The sequence below is a fragment of the Labeo rohita genome, chromosome 8 (assembly GCF_022985175.1).
Source record: "Labeo rohita strain BAU-BD-2019 chromosome 8, IGBB_LRoh.1.0, whole genome shotgun sequence".
Classification (NCBI taxonomy): domain Eukaryota; kingdom Metazoa; phylum Chordata; class Actinopteri; order Cypriniformes; family Cyprinidae; genus Labeo; species Labeo rohita.
Window position 1 is genome coordinate 20980691 of NC_066876.1, and position 25569 is coordinate 21006259.

At 35.5% G+C, this 25569-nt stretch overlaps 2 protein-coding genes across 2 annotated transcripts; both read right to left on the bottom strand.

The window, feature by feature from the left end:
- Positions 1 to 256: 256 nt before the first annotated feature.
- Positions 257 to 11420, bottom strand: dnajc5aa (DnaJ (Hsp40) homolog, subfamily C, member 5aa). Its single transcript, XM_051116796.1, has 5 exons — positions 11277 to 11420; positions 7695 to 7826; positions 6700 to 6913; positions 4496 to 4667; positions 257 to 4386 (listed from the first exon to the last, which is right to left on the bottom strand). Exons 2-5 carry the CDS (start codon positions 7802 to 7804, stop codon positions 4274 to 4276), a joined length of 609 nt encoding a protein of 202 aa, XP_050972753.1. The 5' UTR covers positions 7805 to 7826; positions 11277 to 11420; the 3' UTR covers positions 257 to 4273.
- Positions 11421 to 11640: 220 nt separating this feature from the next.
- Positions 11641 to 25323, bottom strand: slc17a9a (solute carrier family 17 member 9a). The gene is made up of 13 exons (XM_051117615.1): positions 25124 to 25323; positions 22391 to 22588; positions 22171 to 22310; positions 19157 to 19256; positions 18847 to 18971; positions 18330 to 18429; positions 15186 to 15282; positions 14863 to 14950; positions 14566 to 14600; positions 14349 to 14464; positions 14126 to 14181; positions 14008 to 14037; positions 11641 to 12675 (listed from the first exon to the last, which is right to left on the bottom strand). The coding sequence occupies exons 1-13, from the start codon at positions 25252 to 25254 to the stop codon at positions 12503 to 12505; spliced, it is 1389 nt and encodes a 462-aa protein (XP_050973572.1). The 5' UTR covers positions 25255 to 25323; the 3' UTR covers positions 11641 to 12502.
- Positions 25324 to 25569: the final 246 nt, after the last annotated feature.

Below are 25569 nucleotides of genomic sequence, written 5' to 3' on the forward strand. Positions count from 1 at the left end.
AAATCTTTATCATCACTTTTGGTTGACGTAAAGCATCCTTGCTAAATAAAAGCATTATTTTTTAAAATTTCTTTCCAAAAATGTCATGCATTTTATTTCTGCATACTGTACAGCCTATATAGAGAGGATGGGGTTCTCTCACATTTAACTCATCCATCATATAATTTATTTTTCACTTCACTTGTTCTCATTTCACCTTCTTAGCTTTAAAAGTAATTTGTTGTTTTTATTTAAGAAGACTACATTCAACCACATCAAATGTTCATAAACATTTATTTTACACCAGCAAATAAATGTTTTTTTCTTTTAGTCATACAATAACCATGCTACAACATAAAGGTCTAGTATTATTCTTTTTAATAATTCAGTGTATGTACAAGAGACCTTCACTATAGAACTATGAGTAGCATAGTTTCAGAGTCAAATTCATGTAACATACCATTTGAAACAAGGACAATTCATTATAAACATGACAAAATAAGATCATAAATAAAATAAAAAATGCATAAAATTACCATTTCACTATAATTACACTAAACATTTTCTCTTCTTTCTGAAGACATAATATGCAACAATTTCCTGACCATTTTTCTCCAGTATATTTTATTTTTTTCTCCTTTAAGCAATGTTCATTCAACGTAAAATCCAACATTTTAATGACTAAGCCATACTCTTTATACGAGTGTAGTTCTGATACAGATAAATGCACAGGAAAAAAGACCACAGAGGCTAACATCCATTAAAAACCATCTAGAGCATTGGAACGAGGGAATGAGAAACAGAGCAAGAGAGAGAGGAGAAAGAGAGCAGATAGTGACCGAAGATACTATTGTACTCCATAATGAAATGTAAACAATTCAATGAAAAATCATTGGCCTTTGAAGAGTAACTAGAAAGAGTGAATGAACATGGCTGGTGACATTTATATTCCGCTCCAGATAGAGCTAAGATGGAAAATAAGAACAGACAGATGACAAACAAAATTCAGACCTGCCCACGTAAGCAGGCAGTGAAGGATGTCTGAGTAAAAAGCACGAGTTAATATGGCATTGATGGTCATCTTAGTGTTTGTAATTGCAAAAAATCAGGTTTGGTATACGAAGGTTATTAAAGCACTTTCAGTTATACTTAAAGAGGGAACTGACCATGTGTACTTAGGCGACTCAGAACCTTTTAGCCACACGCACCATCTAATTCACAACGCGTAAACATAATCAGGAGCAACACAATGAAGTTTCATGATCCTATCACATAACTAAGCATTATGACACAATAATAGTTAATAGTTTAATCTTTTAAGGGATAATGCAACATGTCTGAGGCTGCTCAGAGGAGAATCTATCAAATAAATGCTAGTGTTACAGCATTAAACCTTAGCTGCTCAAAAAAATCTTCAAAACATCAAAGAGACTTAACAGAGAAATTCACTTCCAGAGCAAAAATTTACATATAATGTACTCACCCCCTTGTCATCCAAGATGTGTATGTCTTTTTTCTTCAGTCGTAAAGAAATTATGTTTTTTGAGGAAAACATTTCAGTATTTCTCTCCATATAGTGGACTTCTATGGTGCCCATGAGTTTGAACTTCCAAAATGCAGTTTAAATGCAGCTTCTAAGGGCTCTAAACAATCCCAGCCGAGGAAGAAGGGTCTTATCTAGTGAAACTATTGGTTATTTTCAAAAAAAAAATGACAATTTATATACTTTTTAACCTTTAAATGCTCATTTTGTCTAGCTTTGCTTGAACTCTGTGTATTCTGGCTCATGACAGTTAGAGTATGTCGAAAAACTCCCAACTCATTTTCTCCTCCAATTTCAAAATCGTCCTACATCGCTGCAGAAGTGCCGACCCAGTGTTTACAAGGTGAATGCGCAAGGAGGGTCACTCTTTACAAAAACAGGCAAAACAGCGATGTAGGACGATTTTTAAGATGGAGGAGAAAATGTGATGGGAGACATACCCTTCTTCCTCGTTTGGGATTGTTTAGAGCCCCTTCAAGCTGCATTTAAACTGCATTTTTGAAATTCATACTTGAGGGCACCATAGAAGTCCACTATATGGAAAACATTCCTGAAATGTTTTCCTCAGAAAAGAAAAGACATGAATATCTTGGATGACAAGGGGGTGAGAAAATTATCTGTAAATTTTTGTTCTGGAAGTGAACATTTCCTTTAACAAAAAAGCGCAGCTGCCAAGAAAATAAAATCTCTCACACAGCCTTGCATCTGCTTCATCGTGAAAAAGCCTGTTTTTAAGAAAATTAAGATTTTATGCATTATTTTCATTCTTTTCAAAAACCATGACCACTACTGTAAATTAGCAAATTAAATGTTAATTTAAAAAATCCAGACAAAATAATTTTCATTATTGTTCCAAAACTTGACAATGTCCTAAAATCAGGCTTCATAATATTTAAGTAAAATATATATGTGACCCTGGACCACAAAACCATAAGGGTCATAAGGGTCAGTTTTTTGAAATTGAGATTTATACATCTGAAAGCTAAATAAATATGCTTTCCACTGATGTATGGTTTGTTAGGACAATATTTGGCCGAGATACAACTAAAAATCAAAATACTGAGAAAATCGCCTTTAAAGTTGTCCAAATGAAGTTCTTAGCAATGCATATTAATAATCAAAAATGAAGTTTTGACATATTTATAGTAGGAAATGTACAAAATATCTTCATAGAACATGATCTTTACTTAATATCCTAATGGTTTTTGGCATAAAATAAAAATCGATAATGTATAACCCATACAATGTATTTTTGGCTATTGCTACAAACATACCTGTACTACTTAAGACTGGTTTTGTGGTCCAGGGTCACATATTTTGACCTTTCAGGCTTTGAGAGATTGGACTTTGAGCAAGTATCCAGATGCTTGTAGTGTTAAAAAGAAATTGTCACTTCAATAAATAAATCTGAAGAACAAACATCACAAATGGCTACCGCTCATTAATTAATGTCTTCAAAATACAAGCATTTCTCTCACAATAGACAGTATATCTTGACATAGGGAGACTCAAGTGACCACAAGAGGCCATTACCACAGTCACAAACAATCTTGCGGCAACAACTAAAATATAAAAATGACCAAAATATACATATATTGTACATACACGTGATGTGTGTAGATTGTATATCTATATAAAAAAATGTCTCATTTGTTACATTTTCCACCTTACGTACACACTCACTGTGATATGACACTATAGAAGTTTATGTCAGATTGTGTTCACGATTCCCTTTGGATGAGAGAAAAGAGACACAACTGGGCCAAACTGAGCTTAACACTAAGACCAAAGCTGAGAGGCCAAACATGTTATCGCACATCAACGAACAACCTACACACTACACAGAGATGACAGATAAATCCATTCCATATATAGAGAAGAGTCCTAAGTTTGGCTCAGCTTGTTGCAAATGGTCCTCAGAATAAGACAGGAACATCAACACCCAGATGTAAATGAGCAAAATACTAAGAAGAAATGGCATATTACCAGTTGCATCATTTGTATCTCTCTCTCTCAGAAAAAAACTGAAACAACACTACTACTTATGGATAAAGTTGAAGCAATCTAAATAACCCAATTAATGTCGAATGCTGCTGAAACTTAATATTATGACACAAAGCAGATAAAATTGCCTACAGGGACACAAAAGATACAATTTAATTGGCGAGGTATGCAAACTGAATATTTGAGATTTTAAAAAATGAAACATATTCCTGCTGCTTCTCAGCGCAGTCGCACTAGTCTTCGAACACCTATGGCAAGTTCACGGAGTCGACTTTAAACCACACTCAAGTACTTATAAATGGGAACGAACATTTCATGTCAATAAATATAGCAAAAACCGCGAAAAATTCATTAAACGAAGTTAAGGAACAGTGCATGCCACAGGACGACGAGCAAATCTGGCTGGAGGAGCGAGGGAACGAGTGGAAGGCAAGATCGGAGGTCAAAGGCAACAAAGAGATCAGGGTAAACGACAGGATCTTTTTTATCTTTTTTTCTTAAGCTCGTTTTTTAAGCTACGGTACGGTGAGGCGGACGTGAGCCGCTCTTGTGTGAGGGATGGAAGTGGTGCGTGAATAAGGGACAGGATACGCTAACAAATTCAGCTCCATCGCTGGCTTTCCTCCTCTCACAAACAGGCTTTTTTAGTTGTAGTTGAAGGATTCTTTCCATTCATTTTTTTTTTCCTCTCGGAGAGATGGCGCAGAGTGGTGAGAGACAATCCACAGGGTGAAGAGAGTGGGGCGTTTAATTGAAGCCGGTGTCGGTGTGGTAAGTAGTATGGTAACCGTCAGACGTTAGCTGGGTGGTTTCTGTGGCAGACGAGGGCTGCATCACAATGGGCTCACCTCCACCTGCCTCTGCAAATAGATTTCAACAGGACATAAAGGTTTAAACATGAGAATCTGGAGGATAATAGGAAAAGCTGTTTAAAGGTGCCGTGTTATGTGCGTGTAACACACATCTAACCTCTCTCATCGGACTGCAGTTGGGCCTCTAAGTCTTCAGGGGAGACATAGAATTCCTGTTCCTGTCCCTCAGGTGGCCGTGGTTTACACTTCCCGCAGCAGCAGTTACAACAACAGCACAGGCAACAGCAGAAGTAGCAGCCTGTAGCCAGGCCACAGAAAATAAACAGAGCCTGTAGGGGGAGACAGAGAGCAACACGACAAATTAGAGTGAAATAAAACATTTCAAACTGCTGTGTCAAATGTGTCTTGAGTACTAAATCAGTATATTAGAATGATTTCTAAAGGATCATGAGACAGTGACTGCTGAAATTCCAGCTTTGACAATACAGGAACAAATTACTTTAAAACCTTAAACCTTACGTTTAAGATTCTTTGATTTAATTTTAGTAGGCAATTTTAAAAAGTCCTTGACTGCAATTTGTCCTTGTCGAGTAACCGGCAAAATACTGGAAGTGGCGCATTCCATGTACAAGAATCCATAAAAAAAACATTATTAAACCGATTTCCAAGGCTGCATGATATATTAAACCCATTTAAAAATCATAATGCTTTATGAATACACATAAATGACAGCTTAATGATTTTTTTTTCTTTTTTGTGCATTTATTTAAAGACCATATATAAAAATTTTTGTCAGTGGTGTTACCTTACTTCTTTGCCAATATTAAAGGTTTTTACGAAATATTATTTCTCGATTTTTTTCAGCACAAGTAGTCAGTTACAGAAAAATAATGAAAATGCAAGAAATGCGGAGATTGTGTAACACAGTGACACAATGAATCACCAGTGACATACATAAGGTAGGTAACACCAGTGACAATTTTCACAAAATATGGATTTTACAAAATGGCTGCTGCAAGGTATCAAACCACATGTTGTCAATCATGGTATACTCACTAAATTAAGTAGTTTACTCCACTTGTATTCTAGTTTTTCCATATAATTCCCTACCAATAAAAATATATAACACCTATGACCTCAACTAAAAGCTTCATATGAAATCATGAGAAAATGAGAAAATTTCTGATAACTGCAACGGGACAGTGGACTTATCATGGGCCTTTCTTCATACATCTTCAGAAAATAGGAAGAAGGAAGCCAAGTGATGTCATCAGTGTGATTTTTATTTTAAAAACGATTTTTTTGCTTAAATGGTAACACCAGTGACACTCCAGGGGACCACTATTTTCATTATATATTTTATCATTTTTTTTTCAGCATTTAGTTTTTTATATACCATTTATATCATATATTTGATAGTTCTGAATACATTATTGTATTTTCAAATGGTTTTTGACCTCAAAATAAAGCACTTTTTTTCTCTGTACGTAGCTGTGGGGACGAGCAGTTTTGTGGTCCTTGGAATTCTATATAATTAATTAAAAAACAAATATTTCCACATTGATGGCTCAAGAAGGTGTAATTATTCACAAAACATATTGTTTTATTTTTTTAAATATAAAGAAATCGTAACCCTAAAGTGTTTTTCAAGTGTAATATTTCTGTAAAGGCTAAGGACAGAAAAATGGACCCATATGCAATGGAGGTTTAATAGGTAAATCATTTTCTCAACCTACGCAAATGCAGGAGAATACATCAATAATATCTTTCTCAATATGCTAACTGTTCATCATGACTTTAAAATAAAAGCTCAACCCCTTGCTCTGAGTTTACAAGTTTTGATGTCCACATATTCAAGAAATTACAGTGGTTCCTCATTTCTGTCATAATGAAATGGTCAAATATTAAATATTAGGTTTACATTTGAATTAAATGTTGTTTAGTCAATATTTAACAAGGTTTAGATTGCGCTGTAATGTTTAAAAACAATCGTGAGACCGTTGGCGCCATTTGCAGTCACTGAATATAATGCATAATGCATGTTAGTTCTATTGTTTATAAATTATAATACATGATGTATTTTAACAGTTTTGTTCAATAAAAGCATACGATTACTTGTTTTTAATACTTAGTTAATTATCATTGCCATTATTGCTATTATACATGTATTTTAAGTCATTTTAAAGGCTGTTATTTTGCTTAGGGCTATTTTTATTAACACAAAAAATGCATTATATGGTAATTATCAAATTACTTTTTGATATTAATCGTCAGAATAAATGACTGTTTAATTGATGACCAAAATAATCATTAGTGACAGCCTTACTTACATTAAATCCAGCCAGAAAAACTCAGACTTACCTTGGCCCACCAGCTGGATAGGACAAAGTAAGTGTTGACGTTCTCTTCTCCAAACTGTTCGGCCACATAAAGTCCCAGAGAGCCATACTTATCATAGATGTTTCTCTTTGTTGGGTCATTAAGGATGGCATGGGCATTGTTTATCTCTTTAAACTTATCAGCTGCCTCAGGGTTGTCAGGATTCTTATCAGGGTGATATTTCAATGCCAATTTCCTATAAAAGATAAAAAAGGCACATAAACTACATCAAATGCATCCAGATTTTGGTGTTCAGACATAATGAAAAAAAAAATATTGTATCAATGTATGAGATTTGAATGTTGCAGAATAAATAATAAAATGAAAAGAAAAGAAATGAGAACTGCTTTTGTTATATTGTTTCATTTCAATATAATTTCTAAACTAACCGTGAACAAATTATTAATTTGGTGTAACACTGAAACAAAACTATGAAAATGTGTTTTATTTTGTATCAATATATCTAATATGGATGCAGCCCAAAAGACCTGTCATTGTCACAAAATGTATTTTATTTTTTCTTATTAGTGAAGCAATTTTTACTAAATGAACTGACATTTTTACAAAATTAACTGCATTTTATAAGTTAATATTTTAATTTCACACTTTTTAAATATACAATAAAATGCGTTTAATATCATGAAAGATCATAATGCATAATACAATGATAGCAACACAGTGATATTTCCAGGTTATCATACCATGAAAATCTCACAGTGATATCTCTTTAAAAAACACTTCATAATGAGATCCATTACTTTCACGTAGTCCTAGGGTAGGCTAAAACTGTGCATGGCAAACGGTCCCTAAATGCACTTAGTTTTATTGAGCTGCAGGGTGCCACATTGCTGTGTGCTGCATTTAGCTTATAAACATCTGATGAAATCTCCAGCCAGCAACAGCAGTAAAAGTAAAATGAAGCAGAGCAGAATGCTGTACAAGGATGCTGGGGAAATTGAGGAAATTCCCAGACTCACCTGTATGACTTCTTGATGTCATCGACAGTGGCCAGTTTGTCGACACCCAGCACATGATAGAGTGATTCTCCAGAGGTGGAGAGAGTGCGCTGTCTCTGCTGCTCAGCCATGACAAATCAGGTCCTCAACAATCTGAATAAATACAAACACGTAACATGCTGCGTGCTTATATTACAAAAATCTAAAGCATGCATATTAAAGCATTTAATATGAACGACAGGGAACGTCATAATGCAATATTTCCAAATGAGGACACTGACCTAATGCCAACTGACCTTCATCACAATCATGGATCCTCATTATTTGGCCATCAGGCTTTCATTTACTCACCAGAAGTTTACCTAAGTTCTTTTTATTCATAATACAATCCATATTCTACGGCGTGACTAATTAATTTAGGTGTAGTTGGAATATTCTCAAACTGAAGTGAGGATTTATCTATAATTTCAGCAGAAAACAGATATTCCAAAGCAGTGTTTTGAAAAAACTAACCAATAAAATCTCATTAAGATGTCTGCTTTTATCAAAGTTTATTGATGTTAATGAATCCTTTGAGTTGCTAAATATGTACTGATTATACATTTGCCTCAGAGGACACAGAAAACGCATTATCAGATGAACAGCAGACAGGCAGAGAGAACATGTTCGATATTCTCCAGATCATAGTTTGGGGTTTAAACACTAAAACCACTCAAGATAATTAGTAGTTTAAATGTATTTCAGATCAATACTTCAACTTGGAGACAGCTGGATCTTTTAAAGACGGTATAAAGGGCCCAAACACCAATGAATATCATACTGCTTTTGTTCATCTGTCGTAGCATGATGTTCAGGCTATTGACAAAACATCAATATCACAAAGATGTTTCTAATGACAACTTGCCTGACTGCACACTAATAGTTATTTTAAACAAATCCTTTACTACTGTAATGATGGCATAACTAGCCCTCTCTAATGACCATAAGCATTACTCACGATTCGTCAGCTGACTCACACTATTCCTGTCAGATGATTCTTTCATTTTAATCCCCAGAAGGAGAAATCGATACCACAGGATATCACAGGATTCAGTTTCCAGCAGATGTCATATTCACAACCTAGCAGGGTGATTATGGTTTTTTACAAGTGTCGCCTTGTAAATCAATCAAATCCATATTGTCATGTGTAGACTGTAGATTCGAGCCTTGCCATGGTACTAAAGGATGTGAAATACAAATACTGACATGGTTTCATATTAGTGGAACAATAAAGCAAGTGTTAATCTGTCTCGGTGTGCTTGCTTGTCTCATCTTGTCTGGAGAGGCCTGGGTTTGTGTCAAATCAATCTTGTACACCACAATAAGCTTTCCTCAGCTGACTGTAGTACCTCAGATAGTTTACTCAGCACTGCCAGACCCTAATAATTCAGACAAGCATTCAAGGCTCCTGAGGAAGAGAGAGAGACTCTTCAAATTAAGATATCTGGGCATTCGTGAGTGTCAGATAAGTTAGAAAAATCAAATAGTAGCATTGGAGCATCATTTATAGTTTATCCCTACTATGAAAATGCAGTTAACATGTCTTATATTGATACGCTGTTCACTATAAGAAGATGTTTTTTAAAATACACTACCAGTCAAAAGTTTTTGTAATGTAAGGTTTTAGTGTTTTTTAAAGAAGTCAGCAAAAACAGTAAAAATCTTGAAATATTTGTATTATTTAAAATAACTTTTTTCTATTTAAATATATATATTAAAATGTAATCTATTCCTGTGATCAAAGTTAAATTTCAATATTTTCAGCATCATTACTTCAGTCTTCAGTGTCACATGATCCTTCTGAAATCATTTCAATATGCTAATTTACTGTTCAACATTATGCATTATTATTATCAATATTTAAACATACCATTCAAAAACTTGGAGCCAGTATAATTTTTATTTTCATTTTTATGCTTTGGGAAACGAAATGATAAAATTAATACTTTTAATTAGCAAGGATGCTTTAAATTGATCAAAAGTGATGATAAAGACTTATAATGCTACAAAAGATTTCTATTTCAGATGAATGCTGTTCTTCTGAACTTTCTATTCATCAAAGAAACCTGAAAAAATTCTACTCCGCTGTTTTCAACATAATAATAATAATCATAAATGTTTTTGAGCAGCAAATCAGAATATTAGAATGATTTCTGAAGGATCACGTGACTGGAGTAATGATGCTAAAATTCAGCTTTGAAATCACAGGAATAAATTACATTTTTAAATATATGAAAATAGAAAACTGTTATTTTAAATAGTAAATCAAATTACTGTCAAATCAAATAACTTCAGGCTTGGTGAGCAGAAGAGACGTTTTTAAAAAAACGTTAAAATTCTTACTGTTCAAAAACTTCTGACTGGTAGTGTATTTGTTGATGATCTATACAGAATAAAATAATGATACAAATCCTTAGTATTACAAATGTGTGTAATGGCTGCTCATTTTCCAGAAGCATCATGAGGATTCAGGAGCTGAAGAAAAGGCCTGGCTGCATTCAGCCTCATATCATTCCACGAAACTTTCAGACAGACCCTCCCTCGATCCCCAGCAAAGGTGTCTGGGTTCACAGCTCACAATATTATGCGAAAAAAGCTAATAAGCAGGGATAATATGTAGCGTTTCGTTAGCGGTTCGTGAACGCGCATTATTAAGGATTCCAAGAACCGACTCAATCGATTCCAGAACGAATGACTCTTTTGAGTCGGTTCTTTTATTCACTCCAAAACATAAAGCGAGACTAAAGTCTGAAACTTACATTTGAATAACTGTCTGTTCAAATGGAAGCATGTAGTTAAGTAGTATTTTATATAGCAAATAAATTAATTGTATATGTTACCAATTTTAAAAATGTGGGCCAATCACTCCACTGCATTTGTTCTGCCTCTAAAAGTATGTGAAATGTAATTAAAATGTGTAAACATGCCTTATTCCTGATTTAATTATATCCGTTCTATTGAAATTTTAAATTGTTTTATTACTTGGCAGAACAGAACAGAACCCCCGGGTAAACAACCGGAATCGGAATCGCTAAATCCGCACGATTCCCATCTCTACCGTTCACAGATCGACACGCAACTGCGCTATTCGGTCTGCATGAAAGAGCGCTCGTTTTTATTACAAGAGATGTCGCACCGTGTGTTCGCATGACGACATCTCTATTCAAACACAATGTCAATAAGAGAACATACAAATATGATTCATTCATATTATAAAGCTGAGGAGGGGCAATTTGCTAATGTGAATCTGAGCAACAAACGGCTTTTTTCTGCCTTACAAAATGCTGACAGCGATCTACTGTGTTCATAGATTACTGCAATAGCACCAAACGGAAAGGATTTACTGCTAATCTCTGACTTGTTTCGCTTCTGCATCACCAGGAAGGGCCCCGGTGCTATGGTTTGCTTTGCGCTCCAGCATCCATATTCTCTGGCCTGTGTTAGCTTGCGCTCCCGTTACACCACATAAGACCAATTTACCTAAGCCCACTGATAAATCAGGAGAGCAGGCAATACGCGTTTTTCCTTAAGGTGTAACGTGTTTTCAACGCATGCACGGCTTACCGTTTTGTCGGCCCCGGCGTCGTGATTTAATTTCAGTGCGTTAAAGAAACCGATGTTAAATTTGTGGTTGCATCCCCGGGAACCGCGCGATCACGTCAGTGTACCAGATGCAGCAGATCTCGCTCGGCTCCGCCCACCCGTGACATCACCGCAACGACGTACGCATCACCCCCTGTAAAACCAGGCCCGTTTCACTGGATCAAAGGGGTCTTACACTGTCATCGAGAGGATATGACTCAGAAAACAAAACGGTAACCTTTATATTACTTAAAGACGTGTGTGTTTTAAAAAAAGGTAATGAACACATTTTTAGTACTGTTTATAGTGAACCTTCATGTTTCATATAGAATCGTGATTTTTCATGAAATCATACAGCTCAAACTGCCCTTTGTCACCACCTTCTGGTAAGTGAAAGAACTCGAATCATTTGTAGGCTGCACTGACAGTTTAATTATTCCAATCATATTGGTGGAATGTCGTAGTGTTTCATATATTTCAGATTAAATTACACTGCCCTCCAAAAGTTTGGAAACACCCTAGAAAAGTGGAGTTTTGGACAATATTGGCACGAATCCTTTTTAACTTGTGATAATTTTGCACTGATAAGGCTCAACACAAACTACGAAAACATATTACATAAACAGTTTATACATAGAAAAAACTTACATTTTCGATTCATCACCATCAACAGCTATTACAGCTCTGCATAATCTGGGCCTAAATTCATTGTATTATAAAATTAATTGGCAATCAATTGTTGAAACTATTAAGGTGTGCTGACCCAAAAATCTTTTAAAAACCTGGGCCAAGTTTAAAGCAGTAACCAGGCATCACAGCTGGTAAAGGGGCATGTCTGACTTTGACATGTATGTATTGCCATTATTATTTAATCGTAATGTCAAGTTACTTTAATGTATTTGCACCAAAAAATGATAAGGATTTACGCTGATATCGTCCAAAACCACACTTTGCCAGGGGTGTTTCCAAACTTTTAGAGGGCAGTATACATTTACATTTTAAATAAATATTTGTTGTACAAAACATAAAACATGTTTCATTGCACCATTTTCAACCAGTCCTGCCAAATATTTTAATTCACATTTAAATATATAAATATATAGACTCTAAAAAGTTATGTAAAAAACAAGTGTTGTGGAGTTTCAATCCATTTGTTACAAATGACAAATAAGAAAACCCCAAAATGTCTCTGAGAGGAAGAATTTGTTTCAACATGTTGAGACGGTCTGAGGCTGATCCACCTGATCAACTCGCTTTGCTTCACCCAGCGCTATGAATATGGTGACACCAATGACATTCACCAGAGCCAGGACTGAAAACACATTCACCCAGGAACCTGTGATCTCAATCATGTAGCCAGACAAGTACACCAACAGCAAACCTGTGAGATACAGTACAAAGAGAATAAGGCATGGGGAATAAAATCAATGAAATACCAAGTCTGTGACCCTGGACCATAAAACCAGTTATTTCCATAGATGTATGGTTTGTTAGAATAGAACAATATTTGGCCGAGATACAGCTATTAGAAAATCTGGAATCTAAGGGTGCAATAAAATTAAAATATTAAGAAAATCGCCTTTGAAACTGTCCAAATGAAGTTCTTAGCAATGCATATTACTAATCAAAAATGAAGTTTTGATATATTTACGGTGGTGAAATTTACAAAATATCTTCACGGAACATGATCTTTACTTAATATCCTAATGATTTTTGGCATAAAAGGAAAATCAATCATTTTGACCCATACAATGAATTTTTGGCTATTGCTATAAATATACCCATGCTATTTAAGACTGGTTTTGTGGTCCAGGGTCACAATTATGAGATCCAGATTATGTTATAGGATCTAAATGATTACAACATGTCAAAACTCTCACATACTAAATCTTAATTATGAGATTAAAAGTCATGATATCTTATGATATGTGACCCTGGACCACAAAACCAGTCATAAGGATCAATTTTTTGAAATTGACATTTCTACGTAATTAGAAAGCTGAATAAATAAGCTTTCCACTGATGTATGGATTGTTAGTATAGGACTATATTTGAAATACAACTATTTAAAATTCTGCAAAAAATCACCTTTAAAGTTGTCCAAATGAAGCTCTTAGCAATGCATATTACTAATCAAAAATTAAGTTTTGATATATTTATCAAAGAAAATTTACAAAATATCTTCATGGAACATGAAAGAAAAATCTATAATTTTGACCCATACAATGGCTATTGCTACAAATATACCCATATGCTACTTACGACTGGTTTTGTGGTCCAAGGTCACATATAAAGGTAAATTATTGCCATATAAAGTCAAAATTGAAAAATAAATTGAGCTGAAAGTCTAAATTCTGACAGTAAATTGTGAAATAAAAAGTCAGTTATTATTGTTGTGTAATTATTTTGTCAAATGTTTATTTTTTTTGTCATAATTTTAATTTATGTCATAATTATGACTTTTTTTAGATTAAAAATAGATCACTTCAATTTCAGGCCACTTTGACTATTTTCATTTTTAAAAGACATTGACAGAAGACATTGGCAAATATAATTCAGATGTGTATACTGTGTATACTGACCCTATCAAAAAAAGTACTTTAACTAAAATATTTAAATACTCCTTCCACAAGCATATAAGGACATTAATGTGTCCAGTGCACTGTCTGTATACGTTATTGGATACATTACAGAATAAATGACTTTAACCCACCAGTAAATGCAGAACATGTGTTCATAACCCCTGTAAGAAAGAGGGTGACATATTAAAAACAATACCTAAAACATTGTGTTTAAATAAAATAAAATAATTCTGCAAGAGGTGGACTCACCAAACAATGCTCCTGCACATGATGGTGCCTGGTCATGCACATTCACAGACACCCCACTACACATGAAAAAACACTCTGTTTTACTACCTTTTCACTATACAATCAGCTGTTGATTGGCTAAATCTTCCACACAGTTACATTTGCGCATGAAAGTTCTAAATGTCTGTATACAGGCTAATCAATGCTGTAAGATCATGAGTTGAATATGACAGTTCATTCTAACCTATTATTAAAGGTAGACAGTCCAATAGCCAGAGACACACACGCCACAGCCTGGATAAAGCTGTCCGTCTTACAGAGAAGGAGGATGAACACACCAGCTACTCCCATTGCACAGAACTACACACAAACACAATATTACACAATGCAATATATGAATTGTTAGTGTAATTGTATTGTACATCAGTGCATGTTAAAGCTCATAGCTGATGTTGTGTTACCTGCATCAGTTTCCTTACAGTTGCTGTCCCGCAGCCTGACACAAAGACATAAATGGGACTAATTAATGACAGAAACATCAGGGTTACAGGGTAACTCCTGGGTTAAGACAAAGTGAAATCATGAGAAAATGAAACTGTTTTTTGATGTGATGATTCTGAATTTAAGCATTTTGATTTGTACAAAAACAAATCAAGCAGATTGTTTGAAGATGTACAAATGAGATGCAAAAATTCGTACAAATTAGCCATCGATTCGCCATGAGAGTGTTGCCATGAGACTGTGTTGGATTTGTTCACCTTGTCTAATGAGATGATCAGAGATAGAGCCTCCAAACAGTGAAGTGGGTAGTGCCACAAACCAAGGGATCACATTAAACACCCAATCCTGTCATCAAACAAAACAGAGACTGATTTAACAAATGACAACATCAAACAACCAGTAGTGGGGAAAAAAAACCCATCAAAACCTCATACACTTCCTCTAGCCTGTTTGAATGCACAAAAACTTACAGTAATGTAGAGCTAGATACTTTCACTACTACTTGGTATGTACACTGGAAGTGTAAACATCAATAAGAAGAGAAACAACCATTGAAAGCAACTAACGTGCGATGACGTACCTTGGCATGAGGAAACATGTCTTTGAAGAATGTTGGTAGCCATGACATGAGGGTGTAATTTGTGCTACTAAAGCAGAGATGAGCTATGATCATGGCCCTAAAACACATACACATGCAGTGAGAAACTCTTTGCATTAATACTCATGTGACAGGCTTAAAAAGGTGTTTCCTCTTGCTTTTGTTATTATATGTGTATGGCCCTTTAATTATAATAGAACCGCACCCCCTGTTCATTGGCTGGCGGCCAATGTCAGTCAGTAATATTCGTGCCAGTCAAGAGAGTGGTTTGTGGGGCTTAGTGTAAGAATGCTGTGAAACGGATCACTTCATTTGAATGTGTTTTAACAGAATTAAATGATCCACCCAAGGTGCGAAATGGTTACACTCACATACCTTTTAAAAGACTGAAGTTTTATTTAAAAGGTTAGTTCACTCAAAAATGAAATTCGGTCATTAATTACTCACCCACTTGTTGTTCCAAACCCATAAGACCTTTGTTTATTTTTCAAAACACAAAGTAAGATATTTTTGATGAAATCTGAGCACTTTCTCCATAGACAGCAATGCAGCTACCACATTTTAGGCCCAGAAAGGTAGTAAGGACATGGTTAAAGTAGTCCATGTGACATCAGTGGTTCAACCTTAATTTTATGAAGCTACGAGAATACTTTTTGTGTGCAAAGAAAAAAAAAATTTAATTCAACAATTTTCTCTTCCATGTCAGTCTTCACCGTGTTTTTCACGAGTAAAAAAAAATATTCTCGTAGTTTCATTAAAATTATGGTTGAACCACAGATGTCAGATAATTTTATCAATGTCCTTACTACCTTTTTGTGCCAAAAAACCCCAAAAAACATTCTGTACCTTGAAGGAGTGGTTCGCTTTCAGATCAAAAATTTACAGATGATGTACTCAAGCCGTGGTCATCCAAGATGTTCATGCCTTTCTTTTTTTTCAGTCGTAAATAAATTACGTTTTTTGAGGAAAACATTTCAGGAATTATCTAAAAATAGTGGACTTCAATGGTGCCCCTGAGTTTGAACGTCCAAAATGCAGTTTTAAACGCAGCTTCAAAGGGCTCTAAATGATCCCAGCTGAGGAATAAGGGTCTTACCTAGCGAAATGATCGGTCATTTTCAAAAAAACAAACAAAAAAATGCTCGTCTTGTTTAGCCCTTGTATGGTGTTCGGGTCTGTGGGACCCATTTTCACTTTTTGTCAATAGAAAAATGATACGCAAAATTATTTTTTCAAGCTCATACTCATTGGCCTTGGCTCATTTTCTGTGAAGAACATATATCAGAACAAATTTTCAATGACCACTCACTGTAGACCCCCCCTAACACACATATATTACACACAGGATGTTCGGGTCCACTGGACCTGGGGCTACTAAAAGAGTAGAAAGAGTCGAAAAACTCCCATCTCATTTTTTCCTCCAATTTCAAAATCGTCCTACATCACTGTTTTACCTTTTTTTGATCTTCTTTGCATGTTCACTTTGTAAACACTGGGTCGGTACTTCTGCAGTGATGTAGGATGATTTTAAAGTTGGAGGAAAAATTACATGGGAGTTTTTCGACATACCCAACTGTACTGATTAGGATTACACAGAGTACGTATGAGCATGGCAGAGCTAGACAAGATGAGCTTTTGAGGTTAAAAAGTATATACATTTTTATTTGTTTTAAAAAATTACAGATCGTTTCGCTAGATAAGACCCTTATTCCTCGGCAGGAATCATTTAGAGCCCTTTGAAGCTGCATTTAAACTGCATTTTGGACGTTCATACTCGCGGGCACCATTGAAGCCTACTATATGGAAATGATTCCTGAAATGTTTTCCTCAAAAAACATAATCTCTTTACGACTGAAGAAAGAAAGGTATGAACATATTGGATAACAATGGGGTGAGTACATTATCTGTAAATTTTTGTTCTGGAAGTGAACCTTTCCTTTTTTTTGGCACAGAAAGTAACTAATCCTTTAAAGGGGTCATCGGATGCTAAGTTCACTTTTACATGTTGTTTGAACATTAATGTGTGTTGGCAGTGAATGTACAAATCTACCCTGTAATGATAAAAATCCATGCAGTGGTTTTTAATTAATCTGTAAAAATAATATTCCCTTTTTTAAATCGAGCCGTTCTCAGATGTCTGTCGTTGTGGCATCACACCGACAGAAGCCGCTCCCACGATAGTTGATTGACATGAGCGTTTTACCTCAGATCAGCTGTAACAGTCCACCCTCTTTGTTTCGATGCCAGAGCAGGGATGTAAGTTAGACAAGAATATCTCCGATTGAGTGATTGAGGTGTTGTGTTGCTGGACGTAATAATGAACACAGTGGTCGTCATTTACTCCCGACATCTGAGCCGCTAAAGATGCAGTGGATTACGTTTGTTTGTGAAGGGAATGCGCCTCCCGATCTACATATATCCGTCTATGTTCGTGCAAATCATTCATGATCCAGCTTCACTTACAGCAGAAGTGAGTATAAGGGTTTTTTTTATGAATCTTTGCGATCGCCTTTCCTAATAATGTGTTAGTTAGCAAGTTAGGGGCTAAACGCGGCTAAATGCCGTTAAATGCAGCTAAAGTAAACAGGCTCGTCTCTCCACAGAGAGAAGAGAGAGGCGGGGTGAGCAGAGCTCATTAACATTTAAAGCAGCCTCGGCAGAGCTTATTTTGGCAAGGTAAAAACGGTGTTGTTTTACACAACCACTGAGAATTTTTAACTAAAGTATATTATAGACTTTTCATTAAGACCCTAAAGAATCATATCAACTTGTGGAAAATGGGCATCCGATGACCTCTTTAAACGTGTCAGTTGTGTTTGCTGTTTATGCAGGGTCAGAAAGCTCTCGGATTTCATCAAAAATATCTTCATATGTGTTCTAAAGGTGAACAAAGATCTTACGGGTTTGGAGTGACATGAGAGTGTGTAATTCATTTTTCTGTAAACTATCCCTTTAAGTTTATTTGAGTTTGTAAAATCAGCATTTTACATTTTATATGACAATGTGTGTCCTAAAAATTAGTAATTTTAAGAGAAAATTACACAAAACTCAAAAACGAAACATACCAATGAAACAGTGAGTGAGAGTAGAGTGTAAAATGAGAGACGTGTTTGTTTTGAACCTCACCAGACACTAGGCTCTTTGAGGAGATTTAGCCAATTGATTCTAGGTGATTCAGGTGCAGAACTACTGCTGATCCACAGCGAGTCGAGGGAAAAACCTGGACCTGTGAGAAACAAACAATAAAAAACACTCTGTACTGACACATTTAAAACTGTAAGACATAACAAACATGATTTCTGAATACCAGCGTGAGATGATTAAGATATAGCGGGGACCTAAGTGCAAAATTCTCTTATTCCATGGTGCTGCATGGTGAGTCAGATTTTTAAAAACGGGCTGTTGTAAAATAACACTGGCAAAAAAAGATCCAATTATTCTATCCACACAGTTGCTATGGCAAACACAAATGTGGAAGCCAAGACTGATTGTTTCTGATTCATTGCGACTTCTCTAAGAGACTTGATTATACAAATTCTGACCTTCAGAGCAATAAAACAGCACTTAATCAAGAAAGAGTACAAAATCTCAAGAACAATGTTACTTGTAAAGCATCATATTAAAATAAGTACAGTTCAAGTACCATGCAGAAGACATTTCCATACACAAAAGCTCCAGCAAAGAGCAAGGAGACCAGCTCCATAAAACACACTCCCCCATCCAAACCAGTCCAGCATCAGGGAACCCACTCCTCCAACCAGCAGCATCCTAAGAGAGAGAGAGACACCTCACTTACAAAATCATGAATAGTATGGAACACTACATTAAGGTATGTATTTCCCGAGGTGCTTGCAAATAGAGTGAATCATTTTTATTTTACACTTTAAAAATATGAATAAAAACAGAATGATCTGGAAAACTTGGTATTATTCTTAGCTGGGCATTAGTCTTACCCTAGGTAGCACCCGCAGGCCAGAGTGCTCATCAATAAACCTCTCTCTCCCTCTGTCACACGCTGAGCGCAGATACTGACAAGAGAAGGGTAATGAACCCCTAAAAACAAAGAGAGCATAACACAAACTCACAATCATGTGCTACTGAGAACTACTCATGACCTGCAATAAAAATGCTGCTTACTTTGAATTAATCTCTAGTGAAGCCCATTTCTGCCACATGAGAAAAAAATGCTTTGGTAACAAAAAAGTCATAAGTATGACATAAAAACGTACTAAAATACACAGTCACAATGATGAGATACTATAATTATGAGATAAAAAGTCAATATTAAGATACAAGTCATAATTCTGTGATTAAAAAGATTATTCTCATGACATACTAAGCCATAGTTATGATTTAAAAACTTGGCTTTATGACATACTAAGTCAGAATTATGAGATAAAAACTTACGAGATAAAAAAGATAAATGTCATAATTACAATATAGTCTAAATTATGACATACTAAGTCATAATTATGAGATAAAAAATTTGTCATAATTCTAAAAAAAAATATGAGATAAACAAGATTGATGTCATAATCATGAAACATATACAGTGCCCTCCACTAATATTGGCACCCTTGGTAAATATGAGCAAAGACGGCTATGAAAATAAATCTGCTTTGTTTATCTTTATGATCTTACATTCAAAAAATTCACAAAATGCTAACCTTTCATTGAAGTAAAACAACTAAAAGTGGGGGGGGAAACTTACGTTATGAAATAAATGTTTTTCTCATATGCATGTTGGGCACAATTATTGGCACCCTTAGAAATTACAATGAGTAAAATATCTCTGAAGTATATTCCCATTCATATTTGCATTTATTTAACACACTAGAATGACTAGGAGTATGATATTGTCCAGCAATAACTTCCTGTTTCACAGGATTATAAATATGAGGAGCACAAAGGCCAAATTTCTGTAATCATCTATCACAAGGAATAAAACCAAATAATATAGTTCTGATGTGCAGAACAAGATTGTTGAGCTTCACAAAATAGAAAGTGGCTGTAAGAAAAGAGCTAAAGCATTGAAAATCCCAATTTCCATCATTAGGACAATAATTAAGAATTCCAATCAACTAAAGATGTTACAAATCTGCCTGGAAAAGGACGTGTGTCTATATCGTCCTAATGCATGGTGAGGAGGAGAGTTTAAGTGTCCAAAGACTCTCCAAGGATCACAGTAGGAGAAATGCAGAGATTAGTTGAGTCTTGGGGCCAAAAGAGACTAAAAAAAAAAAAATTCAAACAGCCCCTACGTCACCACATGTTGTTCAGGAGGGTTTTAAGAACAATCCTCCTTGCTCATCCAAAAACAAACTCCAGCATATTCAGTTGTCAGACACAACTTGAATTTCAAATGGGAATGGCTTCTGTGGTCAGATGAAACTAAAAAAAAAGAGCTTTCTGGCAGCAAACACTCAAGATAGGTTTGGTACAGAAAGTACCCCATGCCCACGGTTAAATATACTGCTGGATCTTTAATGTTGTGGGTTTATTTTCCTGCCAGAGGTCCTGGACGTCTTGTTCAGATACATGGCATCATGGATTCTAGCAAATACCAACAGATAAAAAATGTAAACCTGACTGCATCTGTTAGAAGTTCTATAATGAGCTGTGGTTGGATCTTCCATCAGGACAGTGATCCAAATCAAACATCAAAATCAACACAAAAATGTGTCCCTTGGCATACAATAAAGCTTCTGCCATGGCTGTCCCAGTTGCCTGACCTGAACCCTATAAAAAATGTGTGAGGTGAACTGAAGAGAAGAAGCACCAGCATGGAGCTGGGAAACTAAAGGATCTGAAGAGTTTCTGTATGAAGGAATGGTCTCTGATCTCTTGTCAGGTGTTCTCCAAACTCTTCAGGCATTAAAGAAGAAAACACAGAGCTGTTATCTTGAATAAAGCACATTGCAATAATTGGGTGCCAATAATTGTGGTCAACATGAACTACAGAAAAACGTTTATTTCATAAAGAGATTTTCCCCCTGCTTACCATGGTTTGACTTAAATGATAGGTTAGAATATTGTGAATTTTTTGAATGAAAGATTAAAAGGATAAACAATGCAGATTTATTCTTACAGCCACCTTTGCTCATATTCACCAAGGGTGCCAATATTAGTGGAGGGCACTGTAGTCTAAATGATAGCATACTAAGTAATAATTATATGATAAGAAGTTTAAATTATATTTTAAGTCATAATTATGAGATAAAATTCTAAATTATGACATACTAAGCCATAACCATGAGATAAAAAAATCAATTATGAAACATATAGACTAAATTATGGCATACTAAGTCTTAATTATATGATAAGAAGTTTAAATAATACTTTAAGTCATAATTATGAGATAAAAAAGAGGAAATCATAATTACGAAACATACAGTCTAAATGATGACATACTAAGTCATAATTATGTGATAAGAAGTTTAAATTATATTTTATTTAGGTCATCATTATGACACATAAGTCAAAGTTATACCAGTCAGAATTATGACAAAATTTTAACAAAAAGTTGAAATTATGAAAAAAAAAAAGTTGATAGTCATGACATATAAAGTCAAATTATACATTCTTAATAATATCAAACTTTCTATGTCATAATTTTGACATAACTGTGTCATATTTCTAATTGTCATATTTCATTTTATGATGTCATAATTATCATGTACCAAAGCATGTTTTTCTTTCTCATTTGGTGGAAATGGGCTTTCATAAGGCTCAGAAAAAAATAAGCAAATGTAAAAATGTGTGTGCAGCAAAATTAACTACTAATATCAGTCAGGGTTAGCCGATTCTAATTAAATTATTCTTGTCATGCTTGCTGTTGGAAATTTCTAGTTCAAACATGTTGATAGACCTTTCTGCACATTTTTCTGTTCCCTTTTTGAGATTTTCTCTCTAATTTGCCCTCATTCTTTTTACAGTTTTCTCCCGTTATTCCTTAACTGTCTCTCACCTTGCAGTACACCCAACAGAAACCTGCTCACTGTCATAGAAACAAGAGGTTGGAGTCCAATGTTGGCCAGAAGCGGGGTGATAGCAGTCATCACGGCCCAGGAGGAGGTGGACAGCAGCAGTACTCTCTCTCCTCCTATCCTGTAAAAACATGTTCATCATCATTATCTACCACTTTCCATAACTGATCTACAACATGTGCACCTCACAAAAACACTCACCTATCACTAGCATGCCCACCAAGTACCTGAGTAAAACAGTAACCCCAAAAAAAAGCACCCAGCACTATGCCAGTCTCGGACTTGGTCCATCCAAATTCCTTTGCCATGGTCACGGCGCAGATTGGCATAGCCATCCGTGACCAGTAGAGAAGACATGTGACTAGCAGAAGCATCAGGGTCCATGTCAAGGCCCGTGACCTGCAGCAGGTGGGACATTACAATTATAACAGTGTATCTTAATCTGGTGGTCCAGAGCACAGCACATTTAGGTGCCTCACTCTGCAAACAATGAGTTACAATGGTAAACAAATTAGGCAGATATACACTACCGGTCAGTTTTTGAACAATACGATTTTTTATGTTTTTTTAAAGAAGTCTCTTTTGCTCACCAGGCCTGCATTTTTTGATTCAAAGTACAGCAAAACAGTAACATTTTAAAATACAATTTTACTATTTAAAATGTAATTTTTTCCTGTGATTTCAAAGCTGAATTTTTAGCATCATTAAACCAGTCACATGATCCTTCAGAAATCATTCTGATTTGCTGCTTCAATACGTTGAAAACAGCTGAGTAGATTCTTTTCAGGTTCCTTTGATGAATAGAAAGTTCAGAAGAACAGCATTTATCTGAAATGGAAATCTTTTGTAACATTATTAATGTCTTTATCACCACTTTTTTTTTTTTTATCAATTTAAAGCATCCTTGCTAAAAAAAAAAAAAAAAAAAAAAAAAAAAGATTTGAATAATATAGTATATAAGCCTGTTATTTCAGATAAATGCTGATCTTTGGATCTTTCTATTCATCAAAGAATCCTGAAAAAAATTACTGAACTGTTTTAAATGTTGACAGAGAAACTATGCTGGAAATTTTGCTTTGATCACAGGAATAAATTACATTTAAAAATATGTTCAAATAGAAAGCAGTTATTTTAAACAATAAAAATATTTCACAATATTACTGCTTTTGCATTTGATCAAATAAATGTAGGCTTGGTGAGCAGATTCTCTAAAAATCTTACCGTTCAAAAACTTTTGACTGGTTGTGTACAATGGCATGGGATGGCATGGGATATCTATACAAAACTCTTCAGTCATTTAGATATTCAAAGCTTTTAAAAGACCTACTGTAAAGACTTTTTAGTCTTTTGTAAAAGACTTTTTTATTTGTAAGATGTCTTCATAATACTTTAAGGAGTGGAAGATTGAGCTGTCCTGCTCATTCAGAACCACCTCTTAGCAATTGTAAACACTTTTTAATGAACTGTGTACATTTTTAATGCTTTTGATGTCTGTTGAAAGCTCATAGTCATGTAGCATGGTATCTGAACAGTGTTTTCAAACAACCATTCTGTAACCTCAGAATTTAATTATCTCATTGCTCTGTTAATACAGTGCCATGGTTATTTATGTACTCACTTACGCATGTATGTGCGTGCTTTGTTAAGACTCATCTACCAAAAACTTTATCAAGGGACTGCAGAAGCAAAGTAGACATTTTATTGCAACAATAGCCAGGAAGCAAAACTGTCTGTTGACCCATATTGATGTACTATGGTATAAGAGGACAGTGTTTTCAGATAACCTCAGAATTTGAAGTCAGCAGACAGTAAATACAGTCAGTAAGAAAGAAAACAGTAAGGTATTACCAGTGCAGTGGTATATACAGGGGTTGGACAATGAAACTGAAACACTGGCCAATATAGTGTTGGAGGTTTCATGGCTATATTTATGCAGCCTGGTGGCCAGTCTTTACTGATCACACATTCCACCAATAAGAGCAGAGTGTGAAGGTTGACTATGTGCACCCAATAGCTCAAACATTGTACCCTGAAGGTGGTGCCGTGTATTAGGATGATAATGCACTAATACACACAGCAAGACTGGTGACAAGAGTGATTTGATGAACATGAAAGTAAAGTTAAACATCTCCCATGGCCTGCACAGTCACCAGATCTGAATATTATTGAGCCACTTTGGGGTGTTTTGGAGGAGCGAGTCAGGAAATGTTTTCATACACCAACATCACATAGTGACCTGGCCACTGTTCTGCGAAAGGAATGGCTCAAAATCCTTCTGGCTACTGTGCAGGACTTGTATTTGTCATTCCCAAGATGAAATAATACTGTATTGGCTGCAAAAGGAGGCCAAAGGGCATACTAATTGTGGTCTAAACCCAGGTGTTTCAGTTTCACTGTCCAACCCCTGTATATGAAGAGTTCAGATGCAAAGCCTCTAAATCCATCTGATGTATTTCTTTAAAATGAGCATTTCTTTCTGGCTACTTTGTATAGGTTTCTATGTAACTACTGGTACTTCTGATTGGGCTGAGGCTAGGATTTAGCGAGTTTGAAGTAAAAGTATACGAGGAGCATTCACTCAGTATCATTATCTTATTTTTGACCGAGATGGCTTTTAGCTGGTTTTGCATCTTTACTCTTCATATATACACACATATAGTTAGTTAGGACTCATCACTAAAAACTATCAGGGATCGAATAGATAAACCAGACGATTTCTATGAAAATCCTGCCAGGAAGCGAAAGTAAAGGAAGGTGGATAGAGGAAAGCGATGTGAATTTCTCCGTCCGTTGACAGCTACTGATAATTATACGAGAATGTCTCTCCTGTGCTGAGTTCACAGGAGAAACTGTTGTTAATGCAACTGACGCACAAATACATTATTACATTTAGCAATGTTTGTAATCTCTGTTAATAAACAAGTTTCATCGTACCTTGGCCATACTGTTGTCTTGTCGTTAATTTGCGTTATCTTTAACCCGGACGTGTCACACACATTTTTGAAAGGTGTTATCACACAGTCCACAGGTGGTTTGACGTGGTCCGATTCTTGCTCAGCAGCCATTGAATCCAAGTAAAGACCGGCGGACACTGAGCGCCGGTTTTGTGTCGAGCAGGAAAGTTTGCTACTGCATTTAATGTAACGAATGGGAGGCGGAAACGACCGCTGCCACACCTACATTAGATTTTCTGAAGACAACTCATCCTGGTCTGTATTCATTCTTAAGCACTGCACTTGATTATTTGGTCAAGAATGTAGTAATTCTACAATTGGTGGTGCAAGAAAACGTGTAATTATGCTGTGTTCAATCTGTCATCTCTATGGAATCTGGAGAATCAGTCTTATAAAAATGTGATTCAGAAAAACTCAGGCAAACAA